The 18,127-nt window shown below is 52.9% G+C and overlaps 3 protein-coding genes across 8 annotated transcripts; 2 read left to right on the forward strand and 1 right to left on the reverse strand.

The window, feature by feature from the left end:
• Positions 1-528: 528 nt before the first annotated feature.
• LOC308425151 (uncharacterized protein) lies at positions 529-3,760 on the reverse strand (the record flags this gene model as incomplete). The annotated part of the gene is made up of 9 exons (XM_080922396.1): positions 529-587; positions 708-851; positions 1,320-1,367; positions 1,485-1,643; positions 2,067-2,318; positions 2,423-2,511; positions 2,741-2,812; positions 2,926-3,030; positions 3,330-3,760. The coding sequence occupies 9 exons, from the start codon at positions 3,758-3,760 to the stop codon at positions 529-531; spliced, it is 1,359 nt and encodes a 452-aa protein (XP_080778522.1).
• A 1,172-nt stretch (positions 3,761-4,932) lies between these two features.
• Positions 4,933-15,430, forward strand: NEURL4 (neuralized E3 ubiquitin protein ligase 4; the record flags this gene model as incomplete). Of its 6 annotated transcripts, none has more annotated exons than XM_080924191.1 (29): positions 4,933-5,220; positions 5,639-6,083; positions 6,282-6,347; positions 6,504-6,802; positions 6,952-7,063; positions 7,153-7,241; positions 7,730-7,802; positions 7,914-8,178; positions 8,413-8,594; positions 8,700-8,785; positions 8,908-9,070; positions 9,166-9,364; positions 9,447-9,523; positions 9,604-9,682; positions 10,032-10,207; positions 10,289-10,420; positions 10,701-10,846; positions 10,919-11,143; positions 11,236-11,334; positions 11,429-11,590; positions 11,765-11,929; positions 12,475-12,633; positions 12,955-13,134; positions 13,246-13,333; positions 13,438-13,545; positions 13,665-13,809; positions 13,964-14,076; positions 14,151-14,316; positions 14,733-15,430. In XM_080924191.1, the coding sequence occupies 29 exons, from the start codon at positions 4,933-4,935 to the stop codon at positions 14,935-14,937; spliced, it is 4,692 nt and encodes a 1,563-aa protein (XP_080780317.1). In that variant the 3' UTR covers positions 14,938-15,430. The 6 variants fall into 6 exon arrangements, with proteins under 6 accessions (XP_080780317.1, XP_080780318.1, XP_080780315.1 ...); XM_080924192.1 differs by having other exon boundaries at positions 10,032-10,201; XM_080924189.1 differs by having other exon boundaries at positions 10,701-11,143.
• Positions 15,431-15,692: 262 nt separating this feature from the next.
• On the forward strand, positions 15,693-18,077 carry GPS2 (G protein pathway suppressor 2). The gene is made up of 10 exons (XM_080924106.1): positions 15,693-16,045; positions 16,359-16,468; positions 16,542-16,654; positions 16,758-16,837; positions 16,920-17,002; positions 17,163-17,316; positions 17,391-17,480; positions 17,557-17,636; positions 17,716-17,811; positions 17,903-18,077. The coding sequence occupies exons 1-10, from the start codon at positions 15,952-15,954 to the stop codon at positions 17,984-17,986; spliced, it is 984 nt and encodes a 327-aa protein (XP_080780232.1). The 5' UTR covers positions 15,693-15,951; the 3' UTR covers positions 17,987-18,077.
• The last annotated feature ends 50 nt before the right edge of the window (positions 18,078-18,127 follow it).

The following is an 18,127-nucleotide window of genomic DNA, read 5'->3' on the forward strand; positions in this document are numbered from 1 at the left end:
TTAATAAATGTATAGTATGTTCGTTCTATCAGACATTGACATTCTGCTGCAAGGTAGGGCCTTTTCAAGACCCTAGGTTTGGGGACTAGCAAAGTGGCTCCGTGTGTAAAAGTATTTATCACACATCAAGCCTGACAACCTGAGTTTGACCCCAGAAGCCACAGTAGAACTTCTTCTGGAAAGTTCCTCTGACCTCCGACCCCCATAGTTGTACCATGTTAACGGAATAACAGTTTTTAAAACCCTAGGTTTTGTTCTGTGTTTTGAGACAGGATTTTACTCCATAGAACAAACTGCTCAGTTTTGTGTCCTTACTGCTTTAGCCACTAAGTGCTTGCTCCTAGGAGTGCAGTTCCTTGTTTTAGCTTGCTCTGCGTTCCTGGTTATTGTGTATGGACACCCCTCCCACTCTCCCAGAACAGGCCCAATCTGGACATCCAATTCCCAGCACTCAGATTCCTGATGTTCTCTTTATTGTCCATTAAAGTGGTGAGGGAAGGTCACCCTCACCCCACTCCTCCCAGTTGACTACATTTTCCATGGTCTAGGTTCTTTATCCTGAGTCCACTGGAGCCGCAAATTTTCATCTAGAGAAAGAAGAGGTTAGACTTTCTTGCAGCAGGGGTAGGCTCTTGTCCATGTGACTCTTGAGGATCTCTAGAACCTACCCACTTAACCCAACTGCCTCCCTGTGCAGTGCAAGTTACCCCCTTGCCTTGGCCCAGGCTCACGTCTGTGCCCAGTCCAGCTTGGAGGGTTCTGGTTACTTCCCCGTTCCTTTTCTGAGCTCCCTGGGCTTCGGTACTTCAGCCCCTTAGGGCAACAGCTGGATGCCACCTGTGAGCCATTGACTGTGGAGGACATAGTACTAACTAGAGAGAGGTGGGGTGGCAGAGAGCAGTCAAGGAGGAGGCTTGGAATCCTTGGCTGATGCTAGGCTGGAGGGGTTCTCTGTAATGTAGGCATTCAACTCCAAATGTTTAAAGCCTCTTTCAATGAGGCTGCTGACATGGCTCAGCGGTTAGGAATACTGACTGCTTTTCCAGAGTTCAATTCCCACCAACCACCACATCACAACCATCTGTAATGTGATCTGATGCCCTCTTTTGATGTATAATAAAAGATTTTATATATATTAAGTCTCTTTTACTGCCTGTGGCTGATGCACTGACTTAATAGGGATTGGGAGGCTGGGAGGTGGGAGCTTGGTACAAGCCAGGCCTCGAGAGATGATGTCATCACCAGGTTGACTAGAGTCAGTGTTATACCCAGAGAGCCCTAAAGGGTTTTGTCATATTCAAAGGGGCTTCCAACAGTACCTGAAGTGCCTTTGGGATTCTCAGTAACCCAGGTCAAACCTGAAGAACCTGGAAGTAACATGAACTGAGGGCTGGGGCACCCAGTAGGCTGTTTGTTCAGTCCTCCCACCTCTAGGCCATCCCCCAAAGGCTGTCCCCCCAGGATGTCCTCCCCCAGTCTCTCACTGTTCTGTTCTTCATCTTCGATAGCCTCTCCAAGCTCTGGGTGGGAGCAGGACCTCAGATATCTTCCTTTGCTGTAGTATTCCTTGCGTTGTAGATGAGCCAGCTGCCCCATGGTAGAGTCTGAGGCTGAGGGGAACTGGTTTCTATAGGTAGCAGAATCTGAAAACGCACCCCAGACAGTCTTGAATCTGTGGCCACCTGCTGTGCCTATGAGTCCTAAGAGCACATGGTGGGCCACTACCAGATGGGAGTTCTCATGTAACGCCCCTCCCTCACGTTAGAAAACCTTCAGTGAATCTGCATTCCCCAATGTTTCTCTTAATCTCTCTGCTCAGCCTGTCTCTGGAGGCTCAGCTCCAGTTGCCCCCTTTCTTCCCTGGAGTCCTCTCCAATCACTGCCCTAGGTGAGCTGGATGGCAGGCAGGCCATTGCTCTCTGAAGAAAGCAGAACCCAGCAGAGAAGTGAGGAGCCAGGAGCCAAAGAAAACAGATTTGGGGGAAAACGCAAAGCTCAAGAAGATCTGGGCTCTGGACCAGTGTCTGGTCTCCATTCTTCAATCCCGGGAGGCCCCTGTCACTAACCATTGGTGTCTAAGGCATGGCTATTTGTCATTAGGTCAGCATCATTTCTGACTCCCGTGGCCAGTCTTCCTGACCAGCCTTTCTCCACAGGCCTAGGTGTCGGATCCATCACCACACCTTGGTTACTGCTGCCAATGCTGGCACCCGCCCCGGTGCTCTCCTCCTCAGGGGACAAGGGCAGGTTTTTCGAGGTCTTCAGGAACTTCCCTTCACTGTAGTGTATCTTCCGTTGCTTGTCAAAATCACTGGAGTCTGTGGGCCAGTGTGAAAGTTTGGCTCCCCCCCCAGGCTTTCATGGAAGGGTCATGCCCACTCACACCCTCTACGTCAAGGCCCACCCCAAGTCTCACACATACGTGTCTTGGCAAAGACGTCGGTATTCTTCGAGCTTTTGTTGTCTCCATACTGGAGGACCTTGGGGAGGAAATTGTCCATTGTGGCAAACCTGAAGGGGAGGGAGACTAGTTGGGGGTACAGAAGGGAAAAGAACAACAGTGGGAGTAGGTGTTGGGTGGGGAACTAAGCTGCTTATTCCCCAGATCAGTTTTGGTTATGCCTGAGGGGGGCTGTAGTACCTACCATCTTAGGGCCCAAAGAACAAAGCTATTTGACACAATCTTCAAAGGTATGGGGGTAGAGGGCACAGCTCAACTAATCTGAGAGAGGGCTCTTACCTCTCTGCCACTGACTGCGGAGTCACCTTGAAAGAAGACTCCGCAGACAGGTCCTCATCGTTGTCCAGCAGCCTACAAAGGAGGAGGGAGTGCTTGTACCCCGAGGTTTCTCTGCCTCTTCCTCGTATTCCCGTGTTAGAATACAGGAGTGGGGGGCTGAAAAGCTAGGGCTAATGGCTTGGCACCTGTGGTAGGGGGTTCTGGGCTCATCCGCCTTCATAAAGCCATAGTCTTTGTCAGCTGGGTGGTAGGTGACCAAGATATTCATCTCATCCCAGTGCTGAGACTTCCTAAGGTGAAGCAAAGGAGGAAGCTCTTCCAGCCATTCAACAACTTCTTATATTCCCTTGCAGAGGCTAGGATGGGAGCCAGATACCCAGTGATAATCCGTGTTGTGTGGCCAGGATTTCTGTCACACCCGCTGCCCTCTCCAAGTCATGAATCTTCAGATTTCCAACACAACTGACGTCACCTCTTCTCCCTAACCAGGGCCTTGGGACTCTGCTCCCCTTTTCTCGGCTTATACTCAGGGTATCCTGAATTCCTCCCTCCCTCCTCAGGGCTGCTAGCTAAAAGCTGAGCTGCTTACTTCTCCGAATTGGAGGGTTTCTTTATCAAAATGGTGCTGCTGTTTTTCAGGATACTCCGAGGCCGCTCCGTGAATGATGACCCGGAGTGTGCATTACTACTCTCCGAGATGTACACTTTAGGCTCCTCCGGCCCAGGGGTAGACGCCTTAGTTGCACCAATTCTAGTGCCAGAGGATGTGCTCGACCCAATGCTTGGAACTTCCCGGAGATGCGGACCAGGTCCTGCATTGAGGGTCACTGCTCCTTCAGAGGGCTGGATTGGACCAGGACTGCGGGTTACAGGGTTCCCGGAATGCAAGAGGGAGGAGCCAGGACCGCGAAACAAGGCTACTCCGGAGTCGGTGTGTATGCCTCTGATACCTCCAGGTACTGCTGCCCTACGAACCCCTCCAGGTGATTCCGAACTGAGGCCACTAACCGGCTTCTCCATAGCTCAACTTGGTAACCACTTCAATTACTCTGCCTAGCCTTCTAGCTGCACATAGCCCCGCCCTTTGGCCCTGCCCCCACCGCGGTGGGCGGTGGGCGCTGGGGGCTCCGGGTCAGACCGGGCCTCCGCTGCCTCCTCTCCCTGGCTCTGGAGCACGTGAAAGTAGGCCTATATAGACTTCAGCTTGGGAGCTCCTCCGCACACCCTTCTCTAATTGTTACACCCAAAGACTTTCTTTGTCTCTGTAATTTGTTCCCGCCCTTCTCCATCACCGCCCTTCTCCGAATCAACCAATCACAGTCAAGGGGCCTGGCCAGCGGTGAGGAGCCTTGTGACGTCACGGCCTTACAACATCAGCGAGATCCTCTGAGTAGGGTTGGGTTCTGTTAATAGCTCTCAGGTAATCTCCTGGATCTTTCAGCTGTATTCCTTGAGATTACCCGTCGGGACATGTCTAGGATTTTTATTAGTAACTATAAGATTCAAGAGTTTCAATGACTCGGAGCTCAAGCTGGTCTTGAACTCCGTGCGGGTTCCCCCACAGTCACCTCGTTGTACTTCATAGGAGAGGTGTGATGCAGTGTGTGGGGTCGGAGCGGGGAGAAGGCGAGAGGTGCAGGACTGGGACTAGGTGTGATGCCTGATTGGATTGCGACATTTCCGGTCTCGGTATTGTGAAGGGCTGAGACTTGGATTTATAAAACTACTATTTCTCTGTCCCGAAGATAGCGTTTACATCGCCTTAAACCGTGCAGTGTAAGGGGAAGACACCACCCCTTGGGTTAAAGCGAATGCTTTAATATGTCGGTTTTCCCAACAAGGGTTGGGTCCTGGGCGCGGGGCGACGTCGTAAAGTGTATCTGGGCGCCAGCACGCCTTCGTCGCAAATACTCCTATAGCGGGCGTTTCTTCCACTCACTGTCGCAAAAGCAGCCTAAATCTTCCAGTATCTCGTAGCCGCTGTCGTCCCGCTGTGCCGTAAAGCAAGTCCCCGACCCCGTCGTCCTTCCGTTCCCCTCGTGATAGTCCTTGGTTCCTTAGCGCTGGATGCTTCAGTGCCGTAAAGCATTTCAGGCCCCAGCCCCCGGCCGTATTCCCTCAGGGCGTCTGTCCGCCGTGGTTGCCACGGTGCCGCCAAGCGCGGCTGTCGCGCGGCCGCGGTATCAGCGGCGATGGCGGCGGGGTCGGGTGGGAGTGGGGGCTCTGGGGCAGGCCCCGGGCCAGGGCCGGGGCCAGGCGGGGGCGGGGGCCCTGGCAGCAGCGGACCAGGACTGGGGTCCAGCGGGGGTCTTGGCAGTGGCGGGGAGCTGCACCCGCGCACTGGGCGCTTGGTAAGCCTGTCGGCCTGTGGGCGCACAGCGCGGCGACAGCAGCCGGGCCAAGAGTTTAACCACGGGCTGGTGCTGAGCCGAGAGCCCTTGCGCGATGGACGCGTCTTCACCGTCCGCATCGACCGCAAGGTGCAAAGCGGGGCCCGCGGAAACGAGGTGCGGAGGGTGGTGGGAGTGGACGAGAGGGAGAAGCGGTAGAACTGCCAGAAAGTCTGCATCTCCAACCAAGTCTCCAGGAACCGACAGCGAGCCGGCAGACTATAGTGCACCCGAAAAGAGAACGGAAGAGAGCATGGAGCAGACACATTGATTCTGAAGGAGAATGAGTTTTCTCAGGACCCAGAAGCAGGACAGCGATACAGGGCCCAGCTATTAGAATGGCTAGCACAAACAATCTCTTAGGGATGGAAGATAGTTATGGAGGCTAGGTCCAAAAAGTTATTTGTGAGTGGCCTCGGAGGTCAGGGTGAGAGGAATGCAGTGCTTTGGAATGTGGCTTCTGGTGATGAGATTCCATACTGAAACTCTGTCCACCACCCTCTCCTAGGTCAACTCCTGGAGTGGCTCCATTGAGATTGGAGTGACAGCTCTGGATCCCAGTGTGCTGGACTTCCCAAGCAGTGCCACTGGGCTGAAGGGAGGGTCCTGGGTAGTGTCAGGCTGCTCAGTGCTGCGGGACGGGCGCTCTGTGTTGGAGGAATATGGCCAGGACCTGGATCAGCTTGTCGAAGGGGACCGTGTGGGTGTGGAACGCACAGCCACTGGGGAGCTCCGGCTCTGGGTGAATGGGCGGGATTGTGGTGTGGCAGCCACAGGCCTGCCTGCGCGAGTCTGGGCTGTTGTGGACCTTTATGGCAAGTGCACCCAGATCACTGTACTGCCTCCTGAGCCAGGCTTCATCCCACCTACTCCTATTCCCACACCTCCCCTTGAGCCCTTGGCCCCTCCAGAAGATTCTGCCCTGTCGGAACAGGGGACCTCTGTGGATGAAGGTGAGAACACAGCTTTGGGGAAACATGAGATTTGGTTGAAGAAATGGGGCAAAAGCAGTCACAAGTCAGATGGGAGAGGGGAGGGGTCATTGAGCCCAGAGCCTACTGCAGGGGATTATAGGGGTTAGAGGAGATGGTCTCCTGACTGGGCCCTGGAGCATGGAATGAACCCTTATTCCCATCCTACCTGGTCCCTAGCCTTCATGGTGTCCCCAGCGCAGGCTCGGCCGGAGACGTTTCCTAACAGCCTTGATTCGCATAATGGTGAGGGCTTCGGGGAAGCCCAGGGAAGGGGATGGGTAGTGAGGTGGACACGGGTGGGATTTAAGAGATGGGTAGGGAGAAGAGGGTCCCAAGCTAACTGTAACTGTGGTGGATAGAGCTTCACCTTGACTTCCTTTCTTTGTCTTGCTGCTGTAGACTTTGCCAGCATGGAGCTGTCTGAAGTAGTGAGCAATGCCATCCTGTCTGCCTACAATGGGGGCCTCCTTAATGTGAACCTGAGCTCCCCACCAGCAGCAGATGGACTGGCATCCAGTGGGCCGGCCACCTCTCCCATCCTCACTTCCAACGATGCCCTGCTCTTTCATGAGAAGTGTGGAACCCTCATCAAACTCAGCAACAATAACAAGACAGCTGAACGCCGGAGACCCCTAGATGAATTCAACAACGGGGTTGTCATGACCAACCGCCCTCTTCGGGATAATGAAATGTTTGAGGTATGTAAAGTCCTGGAGTCTGGCTGACCTTCCTGCCAAAGATTTGGATTGATCCTTGATGGCACGATACCAGTGACTGAAGAACCAAGGGTTTGAGGGTCTGTATGTTGTTATATTTCCTGGTCCTGTCTGCTTTCACCCAACCCCAGATCCGTATTGACAAGCTTGTAGACAAGTGGTCTGGTTCCATCGAGATTGGTGTCACCACCCACAATCCCAACAGCCTGGAGTACCCAGCTACCATGACCAACCTGCAGTCAGGTACTAGCTATGGGTAGGGGTAGGAACAGAGGCTTGGAGCTAATGAGATCCAGACAGCCTTTCCCTAACCTGGTATCCATCTTTACCAGGAACCATCATGATGAGTGGTTGTGGGATCCTGACCAATGGCAAGGGTACTCGCCGGGAGTACTGTGAGTTCAGTCTGGATGAACTGCAGGTGAGTGTGGAGCACAAGAGTGTGAGCCAGTGCAGGGAAGCCGGGTACCAGGTCGTGTTCCCTGTAAACAAGAACAACTTTTTCTCATGAGGCTTCTGAGAAGGCAAGGTTGTCCACAGGATCTTAAATATGCTTAGATGTTTTTCCCGTTGGTGCCAGAAATGGAACCTAGGGCCTTGAAAATGTTTGGCAAGTAGTCTACCACTGAGTGACACCTCTGGCCTCAATAGCACTAAGTAGGTCGGGATTATAGAGGAAAACAAAACAAGATTGTTTTTAAAATAGTTTAATTTAGTACCTACTTTACAATGGACATTTGGGAAATGTGGAGTTGTTGTGTCTGGAAAACAGGGACCCAGCTCCTGCCCAAGAGTAGTCTTATGTGAACTTCTTCAGTGGGTGGTCTGTGGACAGTGCCCAGGACTGCTGGAACCTGAGCCTGAGTGTAGCTGAATTCCGGACTAAGAAGGTCTTTCTTCTTTGGTTAGGAAGGGGACCATATCGGCCTCACGAGGAAGTCCAACTCTGCCCTGCACTTCTTCATTAATGGCATCGATCAGGGTAAGGTGACAAAGGACTGCTGGCCCAGGGCCATCAGAGGGTCGTAACCTCATCCTGCTCTGGGATGCTTGCTCTTCTTCTACTTGACTCTTTGATTCTGTTGTGCCGCAGGGGTAGCTACTCCGTTGACACCACCAGTTGTATATGGTGTAGTAGACTTGTATGGAATGGCTGTGAAAGTGACCATAGTCCATAATAATAACCACAGTGACCGTCTCCGCCGGAACAATGCTATCCTGAGGGCGCTGTCCCCCGAGGGTGCTCTTCGTCGGGCTGCTCCTGCAGCCCAGGCAGAACCTGAACGCCTGCTCTTCCATCCTAACTGTGGCCAGAAGGCAGCCATCACCCACGAGGGCCGCACTGCCCTGAGGCCCCAGTATGACCTATGGGAAGGGGAGACACCTGCAAGGGGGATAGGGTGCGGGGGCACTGAGGTGGGAACATGGGGGGTGTCCAGTATGGGAAGTCCTAGACAGAAAGGTGGAGACTTCCAGTAGCAAGACATGAGGTTAATTGTCTTGGGGCAGTAGGTATCTGACGAACATTGTTGGTTTAAGCCTTAACACACTCAGTGTGCTAAGAGCTGAGTCCCCACTTGCTGTGTCCTCAGTGCCACTGATGACTTCAATCATGGCGTGGTACTGAGCAGCAGAGCCCTCAGAGATGGAGAGGTGTTCCAGGTGCGCATTGACAAGATGGTGGATAAATGGGCTGGCTCCATTGAGATTGGTGTCACTACCCACAACCCTGCCTACCTCCAGTTGCCCTCTACTATGACCAATTTACGCTCCGGTGAGCTTCCAAGAAGTGTGGGGCTGTTGTAGGGTCCCAGAGAAGAAGCTGCTGCAAGGTTATGGTTGGTTCCTTTTTCCTTATCTGCCACTTCTGTCCCTGCAGGGACCTGGATGATGACAGGGAATGGGGTAATGCACAATGGGACAACCATCCTAGATGAATATGGACACAATCTGGACCGCCTCAAGGTGAGAGAGCAGTCATACTGACTGGATATAGTGTTGGGGGAGTCAGTAAGACACGGTAGATGCGGGACCATCTCAGGCAGGAACTCTGCCTGACTCCTCACTCCAGCCCCACTTCTTCCAAGGCAGGGGACACAGTGGGTGTGGTACGGCGGGAGGATGGAACACTCCACTTCTTCGTCAATGGAATGACTCAGGGCCCTGCTGCCTGGAATGTACCCCCGGGTGTCTATGCTGTCGTCGATCTCTACGGCCAGGCTGCCCAGGCGACTATTGTGGATGACGTGGGTGAGGGCCCGACAGGGCTGGGGTAAAGGATTAGGGTGACCTTGGGAATCCTTAAAGACACCTAGAGACTTAATAGGTGCTATCTGTGATTGCAGAGGTGCCTCCAGTCTCTGAGCCACTCCCTGAAGGAAACAACCAGATGTCTCCTAGTTCTCCATCCTCAGCAGCTGGGGGCTCCGACCTCCGCTTCCACCAGCTGCATGGCAGTAACGCAGTCATCACTAATGGCGGCCGTACTGCTCTCCGCCATAACTGCCGCAGCGAGTTCAATGATGCCATTGTCATTTCCAACCGGTCAGTCTCTAGCCTTTCATGTCTCCACTGTTCCTCTGCCTACTTAAGTAGGGCCTCAGTGATCCCTGCTCTTCCTTGACAGAGCCCTCCGGGATGGCGAACTGTTTGAGATTGTCATTCAGAAGATGGTAGACCGCTGGTCAGGCTCCATCGAAGCTGGTGAGGGACCATCTGTGCAGGGGTTGTTGGGTACTGGATGCCTGTGTCCTGGGGATTTCTCACCTTTTGCTTTCTTCCAGGAGTGACTGCTATTCGGCCGGAAGATCTAGAATTTCCCAACACCATGACAGACATTGACTACGATACATGGATGCTGAGGTTAGGTTGACTGCCCTTGAATCCAGTTTGGAAGGGAGGGGTGGAGCTGGGTAATATCAGACAACTAAGTATGGTTTAGACCTTTGGTGGCCATAGACACTGGAAGACTCTGGGACCTAATACCCTTTCTCCTCAGTTCTGGGAATTCCCACCCAAGTAGCCCACAAAGCAATTCCTGCTTTTCCCTGTGGGAATTCCAGGGACAAAAGAGACAGGACTAGGCCTCAGACCAAGATCAAGTCTCTATGCCTGCTATCCACAGCACTGGCTAGTTTTGACAGGCAGAGACTGAGAAGAGGCCACTTAGTGATGAAGTGGGGAGGCTAAATTCCTCTTCCTGTGTTTTCAGTGGCACAGCTATCATGCAAGATGGCAACACGATGCGCAACAACTATGGGTGTGACCTGGATGCACTGGGCACAGGTGCACGCATCGGCATGATGCGAACTGCCAAGGGCGATCTGCACTATTTCATTAACGGGCAGGACCAAGGCGCTGCCTGCTCAGGCTTGCCTCCGGGTAAAGGTGACTACCCTGGCTTCCAGCCTGCCCTTCTTTGCTGATTGCTCAGGACCTCAGGCTTCTGATGCCTTCTTTCCTACACAGAGGTGTATGCAGTAGTGGATCTCTATGGCCAGTGTGTCCAAGTGTCTATCACCAATGCTACCGGCCCCATGGACAACAGCCTGGCAACCAGTAACACTGCCACCGAGAAGTCATTCCCCCTGCATTCTCCAGGTACCTGCTTAAGGGGAGAAAGGGCTCAGTGGCAAGTGCACCGTGTGTATTTGAGCAGGGAGGTACTTATATCTGAGACACAGAGTCACGTAATTTCCCTGACTCCCAGAATCTAAGATACGATGCACTGGGTATCTTGGGACTTGCTATGGTGAAAGGTGTCCAGGGTCTTGATGAGTAATGGCAGATGGGGCCTTAGCTTTCATCTAAAAGCTTTAATGGCAACCCATCTGAAGGTAGTTACTCTAATCCTACTCCTTTTCCCAACATCTATCCACAGTGGCAGGTGTAGCGCACCGGTTCCATAGCACTTGTGGCAAGAATGTCACTCTGGAGGAGGATGGCACACGGGCAGTCCGTGTGGCTGGCTATGCACATGGCCTCGTTTTCAGCACCAAGGAGCTCAAGGCTGAAGAAGTTTTTGAGGTGGGCTGTGGAAAAGTGAAGGGGGTTTACCAGCCTATCAGACAGGGCCACCCAATGTTTTCTTCCTTACAGGTGAAAGTGGAAGAGCTAGACGAGAAGTGGGCAGGCTCCCTCCGGTTGGGACTAACCACACTAGCACCCGAGGACATGGGACCTGGAGCAGGCAGTGGTCCAGGGCTGCCTCCTTCCTTGCCTGAACTCCGGACAAAGACCACTTGGATGGTGTCCAGCTGTGAAGTGAGACGTGATGGGCACCTCCAAAGGATGAACTATGGCCGGAACCTCGAGAGATTAGGGGTGAAGCACCTGGCACTGGAGCAGGCAGTGGGGGCTGGGAGTGAGAGTGGAGACAGCTTGCTGAGCGGCTCTCTGTTGGACCTTGGATCTAGGTGGGAAGTCGTGTGGGCATTCGTCGATGTGCAGATGACACAATGCATATCTTGGTAGATGGAGAAGACATGGGGCCTGCTGCCACTGGCATTGCCAAGGTTGGTCTAAGAGCATCTTTGAGTTTGGGGAGGGACTCGTTGGTTGGAGTTTTTGTGCTGATTTCTGACTTATTTCCTTGGTCTCTGTTCCCAGAATGTGTGGGCTGTGTTGGATCTATATGGGCCAGTACGCAGTGTGGCCATTGTCAGCTCTACGAGGCTAGAGGAACCAGAAGGCACCCAGCCGCCTTCTCCCAGCTCAGACACTGGTAGTGAGGGCGAGGAAGATGATGAGGGAGAGGAGCATGGACTGAGTGTAAGAAGCTGCAATAGTGCCTGCTGGGTTGCTAGACTACCATTTATCAGCGGTAGTGGGATTTAGCTCCACTAGTCTAGCAGAGTTCATAGTTGAACTCTGTATGCACTCTGGTGTGGTGGGTAAAACCTGCTACTGGTATCCTGTGCAGCTCAGTCTGTATTTCCACACCAGGGCCAGAATCAAGTGGGTATTATGCCCACAGCCCTTGAATTCCTGGAGAACCATGGGAAGAATATCCTCTTATCCAACGGGAACCGTACAGCCACTCGGGTGGCCAGCTACAACCAGGGCATCGTTGTCATCAGCCAGCCCCTGGTACCCCATATGCTTGTTCAGGTGTGCCTTTCTTCCTCCCTAGCTCCTATTACTACTCCAGGGTGAGAGGCTCTTTCTGCTGCAAATGAAAAGATAGGTAAGAAGTTAGCCAGCTGAGCTGGGTGGTGGTGGCAGCGCATGCCTTTAATCCCAGCACTTGGAGACAGAGGCAGGCAGATCTCTCTGAATTTGAGGCCAGCACGGTCTACATAGTGAGTTCTAGGACAGTCAGGGCTATGCAGAGGAATGCCTCAAAAAACAAAAAAGAACAAAAGCTAGTTGAAAGAAGTCTTTAGGAACAGACCAGGGTTCAAAAAGAAAGAATGCTTCTTGGGGGTGTGTAGTTCAGTGTAGAACATTTGTTTGACATATAAAAGGACCTGGGTTCTTTTCCCAGCAGCAAGAGAAACAGGGAAGGAGATATCTAAGTTGGTAGTTTCTGCTGTCTACAAACATCAAGAAGGGTTAGTGTTAGGCAGGTCACACTCTGGTGCAGAGACTGATTTGGGTAGGTGGGTGGCCTCTGTCTGAAAGCTGTGCATATAGAATAATTCCTTCTCATGCAGGTTCGAATAGACTTCCTAAACCGACAGTGGACATCTTCTCTAGTTCTGGGAGTCATCACCTGCCCACCTGAGAGGCTTAACTTCCCTGCCTCTGCTTGTGCCCTTAAACGGGCAGCCTGGCTCCTGCGGGGCCGTGGTGTCTTCCACAATGGTCTGAAGGTGAGGAGTGAGCCAGGAAGAATGAAGTGACCCAAGCCTCTGAGTGGAGAGGAGCTGGCCAAAAGGGAGATGTGCATGTCATTACCTGGACAACCTTTGGCCTATTGCTTCCTCCTTGTACTCCTGCCATTGAGAATGTTAAAGTTGGAAGTAAAAAGGGGGACTCTAGGTAAATGAATTGGGAATAGAGCCTAGGCAGTAGGCAAAGATACAGGCAAAGTTTTGGGACTGGCAACTAGAAAGAGTGGAACGGGCAGGATGGCTGCTGGTGTGGTGGTGGCAAGGGACTGATGTTTGAGGACAGTAGGTCTTTCCTCTCAGATCTGTGAGAAGTTTGGGCCAAATCTTGACACCTGCCCTGAAGGCACTATCTTGGGACTTCGGCTAGACTCCTCTGGAGGGCTTCATCTTCATATCAATGGGGTGGACCAAGGGGTAGCTGTACCAGATGTGCCCCAGCCATGCCATGCACTTGTGGATCTCTATGGACAGTGTGAGCAGGTTAGTAGCGACAGAGAAGAGGAAAAGGGGGTCCTGGGAGCCTGGAAAGCTTCTGGTCCACAAAGGGATCTGGAGACCTGTCAATCGGTGGCTGACTACTTTGCTCTGCAGGTGACAATTGTGAGTCCTGACCCAGGGACTGCCAGTGGGAAGACTGCTGGAACCCAAGGGGACATGGAAAAGGCTGATATGGTAGACGGTGCGCTAGCCCAAAGGGATGGTATCGTGCCCTTGTCTGCTCATCCATGCCCCATGTAGTACTTTCCAGCTTAGCTCCTATGACTTCCTCCTCTGCTCTTCCAGGTATCAAGGAGAGTGTGTGCTGGGGTCCACCGCCTGCTGCTAGTCCTTTAAAGACCTGCGAGTACCATGCCCTTTGTTCCCGCTTCCAAGAACTGCTGTTGCTTCCTGGTGAGTCCTAACCCTCCAGACCCTGCCTTGTTCCCATGGCTCTGGACACCAGCTGGAGGGCAGTAGTATGGTTGAGACCCAGGACCAGAGCACTAAACTTGTCAATTGTTGTCCCACAGAAGATTATTTCATGCCTCCACCAAAGCGTAGCTTATGTTACTGTGAATCTTGCCGGAAGCTGCGAGGAGATGAGGCCCACAGGCGCCGAGGAGAGCCTCCCCGGGAATACGCTCTGCCTTTTGGATGGTGCAGGTTCAATCTTAGGTACATATGGGCCACAGGCATGTATTTTCTTTCCTCTGGGCTATTTTCCCTGAGAAAGTTAGAGTCCCAAAGGGGAAAGATGATAGCACTCCTTGTATTGTTGATCTTGAGGAACCAGTAACCTTTGACTTGTTTGTTTTATCTGTCCTTTTAGGGTGAATCCCCATCTGGAAGCTGGCACACTAACAAAGAAGTGGCACATGGCATATCATGGAAGCAGTGTAGCGGTTGTACGGAGGGTGCTGGACCGAGGGGAGTTGGGAGCAGGTATCATGTAGCGGGCTGGGCTTAGGGATCCTAGGAGGGATCACGGGGCTGCCCTCACCCAGCTCTCTTCACAGGTACTACCTCCATCCTGAGCTGCCGACCCTTGAAGGGAGAGCCTGGGTTGGGATTTGAGGAGCCTGGTGAGAACTGCGCGCCTCCCCGGGAGGAGCAACCCCCTCCAGTGCTGCTCTCACCTTCCCTTCAGTATGCTGGGGCAGAGACCCTGGCCTCCAAAGTGCAGTGAGTACATGTGGAGAACTCTAGGGTTCAGGTCTGCAGAATCCCACCATACCCCTTTCCCATCCTGGCTTGTTGCTGGTTCCTCCTTTACCTGTCAAGTTGGCCTTGAACCCAGAGATTCCAGTGCTGGAATGAATGGCATGTGCCACAGGGAATCAGATTGCATTACAGATGGTTGTGAGCCACATGTGGTTGCTGGGAATTGAACTCAGGACGTGCTCTTAACCACTGAGCCATCACTCCAGCCCCTTTGATTTTTTTTTTTTTTTCTTTAAAACAGATGTCAAGTAGTCCAAGCCATTCACAGTGAGAGTATTTCCCAGAAAACAGAATGATTCCCTGGATGAAGGGAGCAGAATTAGTAGTCATTGGGCCTTAAAAGCCTTAATCTTCTCTTGTTTCTGCTTGTCTAACAGATTCCGGGACCCAAAATCCCAGCGGACACACCAGGCTCAGGTGGCCTTTCAGGTGTGTGTGCGCCCTGGCTCCTATACTCCTGGCCCTCCCTCTGCGGCCCTCAGAGAACTTCCTGACCAGCACTTCAGCCCATCGGAACTTGAGTGGGTCACTAAGGAGAAGGGAGCCACACTCCTCTATGCCCTGCTGGTACGGGTGGAATAAGGGGTGAGATACCACTACTCTAAGCACAGCGGGGCCTCAAGCCCCGGACTCTTGAATGACGACTGCCTCCACCTCATTCCAGTGACTTAGGGCATGTACAGGTGCTTTCCTGGCAGGAGGAGCACGTAGACAGGCTTTGATTTAGACCAGGTGTGAAGCACATCTCTACATTCAGGGCCCAGCACACTCCCTCTGCTGAGGGAGCTTGTAGGGAGCCCAGCTCCAGTTTCTGGGTCCCCCCTTCATGCACTGACTTGGGGAACATGACTCCCTATTATTACCCTCCCCCATATCACTTAATTTATTTCCGTTTTTGTTTCTGGTTACTGTGAATCCCAAAGGAGTCTCTGTGCCCACATGAAGCTGCTTTTTCCGTGGCCACTGGGCGCCATGGGGCGGGAGTGGGTAAGGACGGCCCGAGGAAGCTGTGGGCCCTCTGTACAGTTGTTACTGACTCTGATTTCTAAGGAGCCAATAAATACTGTCTTCAGAGCCTCTGCCTCTGTCTCCTGTGGTCTCGCGAGGTGAAGAGTTCCAGGGTCTTAATCTTCCAAAGCTCACTGTAAACCCACATGGAATTTGGACATCCCGGCACCCGTTTCTAAGCGCTTCCGCTTTTTCCTTTCGTCCAATCCGCTGGGGCGTTTGCCGTCGTGACTCCGGAAGAATTTATCCTGACCGCCGGATATGACGTAGGGGCCAAGGCGCGCCGAAGGCCACGGAGAAAGCGCCGAGAAGGCGGGTAGGGGGGGGTTGGCGCTAGGGCTACAAGGGAGGGGCGGGGGAGCGGAGCCTAAGACCCCCGCACGCGCGCCAGCGCTGAGGCTGAGACCCGGGAGGGACGCTGGTGCCCGTGACACGTGATCAAAGTGGCGAGCGAGCGGGCGGCCGACGGGCTTCCGCCTCGGCGGGTCGCAGTTCCTCTGAGCTCCCACTTCCCTGCAGGCCCCGCCTGAGGTCTGGCAGTCAGTGTTAGAGTCGGGTGCCCACTGCCCAAGCGTCACCAACAGCATCATGCCCGCACTCCTGGAGCGCCCCAAGCTTTCCAACGCCATGGCCAGGGCTCTGCACCGGCACATCATGATGGAACGGGAGCGCAAACGGCAGGGTGAGCCTGGGCCAGAGCGGGAGGACAGACCCTCGGCCCAGGGTGGCTCTGCTACCCACGAACTTGCCCCCATCCACGGGCCCAGCTGTGCGCCTGCTGGCGAGGCTAAGAGGGAGGCAGCGGCGCCTTCGGGGTGTGAGTGAAGAGGCCCAGTCTAAGTTCCAGAACCCTGGGCTGGGAAGGACCTTGGAGAGCACCTAATGAAGCCAAGTTCTCCCTGTGGCTGTGATGGAATAATTGGTTTTTGCTGGTCTTCAGTCTAACGCTCAGCTTATTTACACCGCCTTGCCACTTCCCCGTTCTGATTCTTCAGAGGAGGAAGAGGTGGACAAGATGATGGAACAGAAGATGAAAGAAGAGCAGGAGAGACGAAAGAAAAAGGAAATGGAAGAAAGAATGTCACTAGAAGAGACCAAGGAACAAGTAAGTAGCCTCTAATCACTTCTATTTCTGGCTTCTTTTTTTTCCCTGCTTTATCTGCTCATCCCTCTTCCAGATTCTGAAGCTGCAGGAGAAGCTTTCAGCTCTACAGGAGGAGAAGCACCAGCTTTTCTTGCAGCTCAAGAAAGTTTTGCATGAGGAAGAAAAACGGAGGCGAAAGGAACAGAGGTGTGATGAGATGGCTAAAAGTAAAACTGCAGTGGCACAGGTGACAAAAGAATCTAATGAAGTAGCAGGGACACTTAACTGACCTCTCTTCCCTTCACTCCAGTGACCTAACCACTCTGACATCAGCTGCATACCAGCAGAGCCTGACGGTTCATACAGGAACTCACCTCCTCAGCATGCAGGGTGAGGACTAAAAAAGTGCCTAATGAAGGGGGCTCTCCTGAAGGCTGCGGCCCTTAGCATCATGAAACCTCTCCCTTTCTAGGGAGTCCTGGAGGACACAACCGCCCAGGTACTCTCATGGCAGCTGACAGAGCCAAGCAGATGTTTGGACCTCAAGTGCTTACGGTGAGGGAAAGTCTTTTAGGATTCTTAGCTTCGATCTGATTCTACCTACATGTCTCCTCCTGTGTATTGGAAGACGATCTTCTCTCAATAGTGTGTAGAGCTGAGCATATATATACATATGGGTTTCCTCTAAGCAATAAGAGTTTTCATTTCCCCTTAGACCAGGCACTACGTGGGATCAGCAGCTGCTTTTGCAGGAACCCCAGAACATGGACAATTCCAAGGCAGTCCAGGGGGTGCTTATGGGACTGCCCAGCCCCCACCTCATTATGGGCCAACACAACCAGCCTATAGTCCTAGTCAGCAGCTCAGAGGTGAGTGTAGGTACCCTCCTCATGACAGAGTAAGAACAAGGGCACCAAAAACTAATGGGTATCTTCTTTCTCAGCTCCCTCCGCGTTTCCTGCGGTGCAGTACCTATCTCAGCCACAACCACAGCCCTATGCAGTGCATGGCCACTTTCAGCCCACTCAGACAGGTGATAACCTCCCTGGGTAGCAGCCCTAGCCTCACTACAACTGTCATCTGCTCACTTCAAACTCTTCTCCTTTTAGGGTTCCTTCAGCCAGGTAGTGCCCTTTCTTTGCAAAAGCAGATGGAACATGCCAACCAGCAGACTAGCTTCTCTGACTCCGTGAGTATAAGGCCTTGGGGAGATGCTAAAGATGAAGGGAGCCCCAGTATGCCTAAAGTCAGCTTTGTCCTCTATCTAGTCTTCTCTGCGGCCCATGCATCCCCAAGCTCTGCATCCAGCCCCTGGACTCCTGGCTTCCCCCCAGCTCCCTGTACAGATACAAGCAGCAGGGAAGGTAAGGCTAAAATACCTACATATAATCACACCAGGAAGAAGACTAAATTTGCAATTGTCCCCTACCCACTGATAATTCTCTTATTACCCAGTCAGGCTTTGCCACCACCAGCCAACCTGGTCCTCGACTCCCTTTCATCCAACACAGCCAGAACCCACGATTCTATCACAAGTAGCCATCAGATAACTCCAACCCACCCTCCATCCCTCTGGGTGGGGTGTTATGTGCCCCAAACCAATAAAATGTGCAAAATGTACCCACTATCACACCTGAGTGCTGGTTGTTTTCCTGTATTTGTTTTCCTAAATCCAAAAGG

This window comes from Micromys minutus (assembly GCF_963924665.1).
Source record: "Micromys minutus genome assembly, chromosome: 10".
NCBI lineage: Eukaryota > Metazoa > Chordata > Mammalia > Rodentia > Muridae > Micromys > Micromys minutus.

Coding starts and splice junctions, on each gene's coding strand:
- GPS2 (XM_080924106.1), top strand. CDS start 15,952: ATGCCCGCACTCCTGGAGCGCCCCAAGCTTTCCAACGCCATGGCCAGG. Junction 16,469..16,541: donor TAGAAGAGACCAAGGAACAA/GTAAGTAGCCTC, acceptor TCCCTCTTCCAG/ATTCTGAAGCTGCAGGAGAA. Junction 16,838..16,919: donor TCACCTCCTCAGCATGCAGG/GTGAGGACTAAA, acceptor CTCCCTTTCTAG/GGAGTCCTGGAGGACACAAC.